Source organism: Fusarium falciforme, chromosome 9 (assembly GCF_026873545.1).
Source record: "Fusarium falciforme chromosome 9, complete sequence".
Classification (NCBI taxonomy): Eukaryota; Fungi; Ascomycota; class Sordariomycetes; order Hypocreales; family Nectriaceae; genus Fusarium; species Fusarium falciforme.
This window is the reverse complement of record NC_070552.1, coordinates 1,601,704-1,609,683: the sequence shown is the minus strand read 5'-3', so window position 1 is coordinate 1,609,683 and position 7,980 is coordinate 1,601,704. Positions and strand designations below refer to the sequence as shown.

Below are 7,980 nucleotides of genomic sequence, written 5' to 3'. Positions count from 1 at the left end.
AAGATCTTGGGACGACGGCACCAACCAACAACCAGACTAGATATACCTCGCCGAAGCGGGACACACGGTCCGTCTTGGAAACCGGGCCTTTCGATAGTTTGGGCGAACCCCTGACATGCCAGTCCTTCCCCCCCTCCACTCCACGTGTGCTTTGGTCGATCATGCCCTGGGCCGTTGAGTTAGTTACTTGTCGCCAGCGGCGTCTCTTTTTCATAAATCTTTTCGCTGCCGCGATCAACTATTTTCCTATCCATCGCTAACTAACACGAGTGCCCCTCCTTTCCAATTTTACATGTACCTGATCCTGGGGCTGGGCCTCTGCCAAGTGCGACGATACAGACGAGCTGCGCCGGCCTCCTCACATAAGTTCCTCACGAAGGAGCCAACATCAGGCGATGACGAGTTTCAGTCTCGGGGCCCCCAGTGAACCCCTTGCGAAGCCCACCGACGGCCCAGCCCTACGTAGGTGGCTAACCCTCGTCTCTACCTACAGCGAAGCCCTTCCGGAAGGGAGGGCCTGTCTTCCCGGCCGCCGTCGACAATGAGCTTGTTGAGCAGGTCAGGGGTGGGCTTGAGTAGTGTAGCGTGCTATGCTATGTGCGTATTGCGTAAAAACTTAACCGCGCTGGAATTGCCAAGGCCCTTGACGTCCCTAAGACTTGGCGGCTTCGCCGATCACGATAGTACGGGTACGTGTGTCGACTCCGCAAGGTTCAGCCCTTTCGGCCATGCTCCAAACCATTCGGCTCCGAGCAAATCGAGGCTAAGGATGGCGGCCGACAACGTTCGGTCCAGGCAGAAACAGACAGGCATTGCTTAAGCGAATGCGAACAACCCTAGGCCGTATGTGGGTAAAGATGTGCTATTAGTTCTCCCTTTTGGATATGCCCTTGTCATGTAGTCTCAGGCGAAGCTGGCTTCACAAGTCATGTTAGGACCAAATCCTCTTGGTTCCACTTGGAGACACGATATCCAAGCTGAACAGTAGCTTCAAAGGGCACAGCTTCGTATTGTTCAAACGCGCGTTCTCTAGGCAACTACACAGCTTCAGTCATGACACCTTGCTGCAAATAGCATGCACAGCAGAGGAACTCGTGGTCCAAGAGCCGAGCTGTCATGTCCAATCTCCATATCGACTAGCAGGCATCATCCGCCTCAGCCGTTCCCAACAGCGAAAACGGACGCATAGCCGGGCCAGCTGTCCCGTTCCGGAAATGCCGTCCGCCTGCCCCCGTCCCATCAGCCAGCTGTCAGAGTTGGATGTCGTTCGTTCCCCGGCAGCTTGGTTCGGCAGTCTACCCCGAGTCCAAAGATAGAGGCGCCACGTGCCGGCTGAAACCCTCAGAACGTTGTCGTGACAGCATGTGTGTGTCCGTCATTGCGGGGGGGTGATGATCGGAGCTGCAGTAGGATACAGTCGTCCCGGGTTGCTGGGATGGTGTTTGATTGATCCGTTCACGAGGTTGGTGTTCTAGATCTCACCGGAAGGATTGTAGGAAGCGCGCCGTTGCCGTTATGCTTACGTGCTAATACCCTTAATATTTACTGCCGGTTGAGAGGGGAGCTGAAAGCTAGGCAAACATGTCGCCTACGTATGAATGCGCCAGATGAGTGTGGTTCTCATTCATCAATGACATGACTAGTACCTAAGGTAGTCTGAGACGCATCCAATGTCATTGAAGCACTCAGGCCAGTATCTCGAAACAGTCCACAATGCTACCAAAGAGTGCCCCTAGATAGCATACAGACAAAAATTCCACTATATCAGAACACATGTTTCTAATTTCCATTCAATACGAAATAGCTACCCTGACTCTAGGACGAAAGGCCACCAACGTTGGAGCGAGGAGCGAGGAGCGAGTGTACCATCTACCCTAGAGCTGGAGTAGTACATCTGGCCACACCAAAGATGGCAGAGACCAAGAGTATCTTCAAATTAATGTCCTGACCAACCAGATGATACTGACCCGCAAAAAAAGTTGTCCAGCATTGCCCATCGACGCATCTTCAACTCCGTATCGAAACTGCGACGACGTGAATAGACGTCAATATTTCCACTCCGATCTTCGCCAGAGGCACTATCCAAGCTCAATTCGAATCATACAGACCGTCGATACCGGGTTCGGTTGATTTGCCCACCATGTCGCAAGATCAGACTCAAACACAGCCCCCGCTGCCCCCGCGCAACGAATTCATCCACAACTCTGCTATTGCCGGAGTCATCGTCGCACCCCTCGCCATGCTTCTCCCGCCGCGAAAGATGGACTTTCGGTTCATGATCCTCGCCGGTGCCTTCTCCATCGCCTCGAACCAGCTCGTCTACGAGTATACTGGCTCATCAATCTACTCTCGGTTCGGCGGCCGCATGGGCTCACTCGTCGGAACCGATCTGCCCGAGGGCGCAAAGCGAACACAACAGCTCCTCCGAGAGCACCGCGAGAGAGAAGCGGCGGAGAAGCATAAGGCCGAACAGGCACAAGAAGAGGAGAAGACGGGCGTGGCCAAGAAGCTCAACGACGTGTGGATGGGAGGCGAGGACAAGGACTGGCGGGAGAAGCGGGCAGAGGAGCACCGACAGAAGTTTGAGGAGGGTAAAGGCATCGGCGATATCATCATGGAGCAGGTTGCGGACGTCTGGAGCGGCAACTGGGGCAAGGGTTCCAAGAAGCAGGACGGGGAGGCAAGTTCGAGCGACGACGCCGCGCCGACAGAGAAGAAGTGATGGCATGAACATTCACGATTTCGAAGAGGGATGGCATCGAGAGATGTCCTGTGTACAAAAGCTACCTGTACTATATCACGACAATGAAGTAAAAAAGGGCGATAAAGACCGGATTTTGGCATACGCGACAATGAGAGATTTAGGAACATACCAGAGGGTCATTGGTCATGTACGAAATACATGGCCTGTATTGTAGCACACCAATTTGGCGTTTGATACATGTTCGTGGCTCCCATACTGGCGTATGAATTGAATGGATAATTCAGAAAAGACTCGGCATCAGCAATGCTTGGAGGGGATTCTGGCTCCCACGCTGGCTTCCTAGGAGATGGGGTGATGTAAAAATCTCGGTCGAAGATTGTCCTCTTCTCTTCAAATAGTGCCATAATATAACACTCTAAAATGGCAAAATCCGCCGAGGATAGGTCCATGGGTATGCTATATATCCAAGTTGGTATTCTCTGCACCCCATATCCACTCCCTGTATCACCACTCACCCAAATTGAAGTATGTGATTTCTGACACTGGGTGCCCAAGCAAACTCAACTTATCTCACCTTCTCATGATACAGCATTAGCTGTGCTGCAAGCTGCGCAAACGCACATCGAGTCGGACGGTTTCGGACGCAGGAATGGAACTTGGGTATACTGCCCGCTTATGAGTGAGATGACTTACAGAGCACGCCAAGGGAGCTGCTGACAGCGCAGCATAGCACGTTCGATGCTCGAGGAGAATACCACTCAGTTCGTCAATGATTATCCCTCACGATAATAAATGCCAAGGTCTGATCCAGGCCTAAAGGGCGGTTACAACGGCACCCTAGGGCAAAATGTCCGTGAGGTTCCACCAGGGGCGTGGAATACGGGGCAGTATTCGTCACCAGATTGTGGCTGGCTTTGAACGTCAGCTTCACCTCAGCCACCCCGACGCCCAATAGCTCCATTTGCAGAATGAACAGCCTGTGATCGTGAAGAAGCCAAAGCCTGATTCTGCTAGGGCTGGTATGTGATGAGAAATCAGCGCGACTAGAAGTCAAATTCGAAGCTGTTGGTTAGTTCACCGCCAACATGAAACACGCTGGTCGCAGAATGAGGAGGTGTGATGCAGCGTATGGTGCTGGCTGCATACGCACTCCGACTCTGTGAGCAACTTTCTCAATGGGTATTTATTTGATACCCTCTCATCTATTGAACTCCCGAAACAGTTGGAACGGCCGTGGCTGAAGGCAGTTTCTGTCCATGACTCAAATCTTGATCATGATCAAAGCGAAGCAGAGCAGAGCAGAGCAAAGTGCAAGGCTCAAGTCACGGAACCCGAGGCTGTTCATCATCGCCACGGGATGACCAAGACACAGCTGCTGTTCTAAATCAGGAACATGGTGCACTAGGGAAGTGTCATGAGAGGCTCAACACACCTGAGAATGCCCTACAGGCGACTACAGTCCCGGGCGATCGTCTTGGCTACAAGGGTTGCAGCGCAGCTGGACGGGTTCTGGGCTCCATCCTGTCAGCATAGCCCCGGCACTGTACGTCACTGCACTGCGCCGTGAGTTGTTTCGTCATGGCACAAACAGCTGCTTTGTCGGTGTTGATGTGTGTGTGTGTGTGTGTGTGTTGGGGATAAAGAAGGGGTTACCTAAGGTCCATCGCGGCGACCACATCCATTGTTTATCCCTCTCGTTTCCCCTCTCCCTCTTTCTCCCACCATCAACACACTCGTTTTTCTTGGATCATCTCTCGTTTGCGACCGCAGAACGTGCAACGGCTCCATCCATCCAAAACGTCCCTTGGCCCGCTATTCTAACGCTTGTCAGCGCCGATCCGTCGAATCAGAACCCCCAGACAGACCCTGAGGTGCCTGCGCCTCCACGCAATCCAGCTCCACGACCCGACGTAGCGCGCTACGTGCCAGCGTACCCTTGGAAGAGCGCCTTGAATAGATCCAGCCACCAAGCCTCGGATTTTTTCCCTTCTCATTCAACTTTTTCAACATTCAACTTTCCAAACATTTCTGAGTATTTTTGACATCTCTATCGACTTCATCGACGCGCCGCGAGACGCCAAACTGCTTAGCGACGCCCTCTTGGCCCTGGCTCTGGTCCTACTCTGAAACCGCTTGTGGCAGCTGCCTCCTTTCTTTGCCGCCTAGCGGCTGACTTCTCGACTTCGCAACTTCGTCTTCATCACCATGGCCGCTCAGGAATACTACAGCCAAGGTGGCCGTCCACAGCCTCCCTACGGCGCCGACTCGAACTCATCACCTTACTACCAATCTCACGATACTCCTTCACCTGGGTCGACACCAGCACCGCCGTACCAGGCCGCGTACTCGGCACCACCCGATACTTCAATTTACCCTGCCGAATCCGCAGGTCACGTCCCTACATCGAAACCGGCCCCTTACTCACCCAGCGATATATCGTACACACCGGCAGCCGCGTACGCTGCTCCTGGGCAAAGCTCGAGCTCACGACCTCAAGGCCAAGGTCAAACAGAGCAGTCTCCATTTGACACTGTCTTTGACGACAACGCCTATCCGATGAACACAAACTCGAGACCGACGCCTTCCTCTAGCACAGGCGACATTGGCCAGCATGGTTTTTATCAGGATACGAGTTATCACGGCGGACCCGACCCAGCTCATGGACATGGACAAGGGCAGGAGGCCATCCCGCTTCAAGATCGACCTGGAAAGGATGTCGATGCTGAGATGAACGACCACATCTATGACGCCCCTGGACGGAACAGAAAGGGCAAGAAGGGCAAGGTTCGCCTGGGCGAGCTGGGCATGCTGGGCGCAAACAATAAGAGAATTCCTTGGGTCGTCTACATCTTTTCTGTGGTCCAGATTGCAGTCTTCATCGCCTGCATAGCCAGGAACGGTAAGTGCCCGTAACATTCCACGCGTTGTGATGCTTGACTAAACAACTGCAGGTGTACTAACCGGGTCTCCCATTGCGATCAAGCCCGATTTCAACATCTTCATCGGTCCCTCGTACCCAGTCCTCATCAACATGGGAGCCCGATTTGCTCCCTGTATGCACAACGTTAAGGGCATCCAAGACCGAGAGATGCTCAAAACCTCGAGCGGCCTGCAGGATCCTGTCGTTTTCATGTGTCCGAACGCCACTAAGAATGACACTCTCTGCTCTCTCAAGACAGTTTGCGGCTTTGGTGGAACTGTCCCGAACCCCAAGTTTAACGGTGACATCGATCAGAGCCCACAGCCGAACCAGTGGTTCCGATTCATCACCTCTATCTTCCTCCACGCTGGTGTGGTCCATATTCTCTTCAACCTCCTGGTACAGCTCACCATCGGAAAGGACATGGAGAGGGCTATTGGACCTGTTCGATTCTTGCTGGTCTACATCAGTGCTGGAATCTTTGGCAACATCATGGGTGGAAACTACGCACCACCCGGCTACGCGTCTATGGGTGCTTCTGGCGCCATCTTTGGCATTATTGCTTTGACCCTTCTCGATCTTCTCTACTCTTGGAAGGACAGGAAGAGCCCGGTCAAGGATCTCCTTTTCATCTTCCTCGATATGGCGATCGCTTTTGTTTTGGGACTCTTGCCTGGCCTGGACAACTTTGCTCATATTGGTGGTTTCCTGATGGGCCTCTCCCTGGGCGTCTGCGTTCTTCATTCTCCCAACTCACTGCGAAGACGGATAGGCCAGGAGCTTTCCTACTCAGCAGTGTCACCCAGCACTGGCGAGACACCACCCCCCTTCTTTAAGAACCCTGTCGGTTTTTTCAAAGGACGAAAGCCGCTTTGGTGGGCTTGGTGGTTGATTCGTGCTGGATTTCTGGTCATGATCATCGTCGTTTTCATCGTTCTCCTCAACCGATTTTACACCAGCCACGAGGTTTGCAAGTGGTGCAAGCACATTAACTGTCTGGTAAGTTGCAGTTCTATCCGATTTAAGACTATTCATTTGCTAATTCTTTGTAGCCCGTCAAGGACTGGTGTGAGTTGGGAAACTACGATGACCCGAAATAAGTTGTTAGAGCGTTGGATCTGCAACATGGCATTCTCAGCACCCATTCATTACCTATTTGGATGCAGCTTATAGAAAGTTTTGGGCAAAGGCGTGCTGGCTGAACTATCAACAAGGGAATAAATATCACGCATTGCACAGCATCGGCGTTGTCATTGCAGTTTACTTTTGAGAGAGCTGTCAGGATCTCAGACGAGGCCAGCTCCTATTTTCGAGTTTGTTTTACGAAGTCATGATTCGTACAGTTCAGGGGACGCAACCAGTCACATTTGATCGGTGGTTTTCGGGACGGTGTTTGGGGTCGAGCTACCATCGTCCAGTCGACCGGCAGTGGGCAGGAAGAAGGATCAGGTACTTTCTCAGCCCGATCGGGTCTCGACATGGATATGGGACATGGGTTGGGGATTTCATTACATGAGAATACAGCTCTTGGCCCTCGCCGGGCTCAACAAACGCGACGCAAAGGTCATGCGATACCCCGCAGGCTGTTGGCTGTATGACTAAAGAGTCACTCTACATTAATATCTAGTTACTTGGCGGTAGTATAAATGGCGTTTCTTGCCTCCTATTTTATGACCCTTTATCCGTGATTCTCTCATCCCCTCGAGCTGCTTTTGAAGTGGCCAAGTAACTACTATGTCTGTCTCTGTTATCTGACGCTCTACCCATCGACAAGTAAGTCTAGATTTCTTTGTTTCACTGTTTCGTTATTTCATGATGAATCCTTTTTTATGCATGGCTTAGCTGAATGTCCCGAGAGGGATGACGGATGCTTTTAGAATGGATGTCTGAATGTCTTGTTTCTTCCAATTTGACGAGGAGAGCTGGAACCGAAGTTCTGATGGCACCATGAAGCTGACTCGTCTGTGCAGATGTGAAACGAAGGCAAATGCATGATCTGGGAGACATTGAGTGGCTTGCTGGGTTTTTGTGGTAGGTAATGTGCGGTGAGGGGGTTGAGCCATGCCCCGAGTAGGTAGGTGAATTTTGAATAGTTCTGTAATTTTATCGAGAATTTGAAGCCAAATGTTTATTTTCATCCCTTCAATGTCGTCTCTTGGAAGTCTAGTCGTCGTCCTGTTTGAGCTACCCCAGATTCTGATGGGCCCCCCAAGTGATGCCTCACCAGGGTCTCAGCCGAGATTCACACCTCAGGCCTCAAGAAAGGAAAAACGCCAGGTCACGTGATGTTCCCGACACGACCAAGGTGGGGCAAGTCACGTCACGCCCTTTTGGCAGTCGCGTTGACGCGGTTATG

The 7,980-nt window shown here is 52.2% G+C and overlaps 2 protein-coding genes across 2 annotated transcripts; both read left to right on the top strand.

Annotated features, from left to right (window-relative positions):
- Positions 1-2,140: 2,140 nt before the first annotated feature.
- NCS54_01137600 (Hypothetical protein) lies at positions 2,141-2,722 on the top strand (the record flags this gene model as incomplete). Its single annotated transcript, XM_053156654.1, has 1 exon — positions 2,141-2,722. The coding sequence occupies one exon, from the start codon at positions 2,141-2,143 to the stop codon at positions 2,720-2,722; it is 582 nt and encodes a 193-aa protein (XP_053012629.1).
- Positions 2,723-4,909: 2,187 nt separating this feature from the next.
- On the top strand, positions 4,910-6,724 carry NCS54_01137500 (Rhomboid-like protein; the record flags this gene model as incomplete). The annotated part of the gene is made up of 3 exons (XM_053156653.1): positions 4,910-5,603; positions 5,656-6,623; positions 6,677-6,724. The coding sequence occupies 3 exons, from the start codon at positions 4,910-4,912 to the stop codon at positions 6,722-6,724; spliced, it is 1,710 nt and encodes a 569-aa protein (XP_053012628.1).
- Between the last annotated feature and the right edge of the window lie 1,256 nt (positions 6,725-7,980).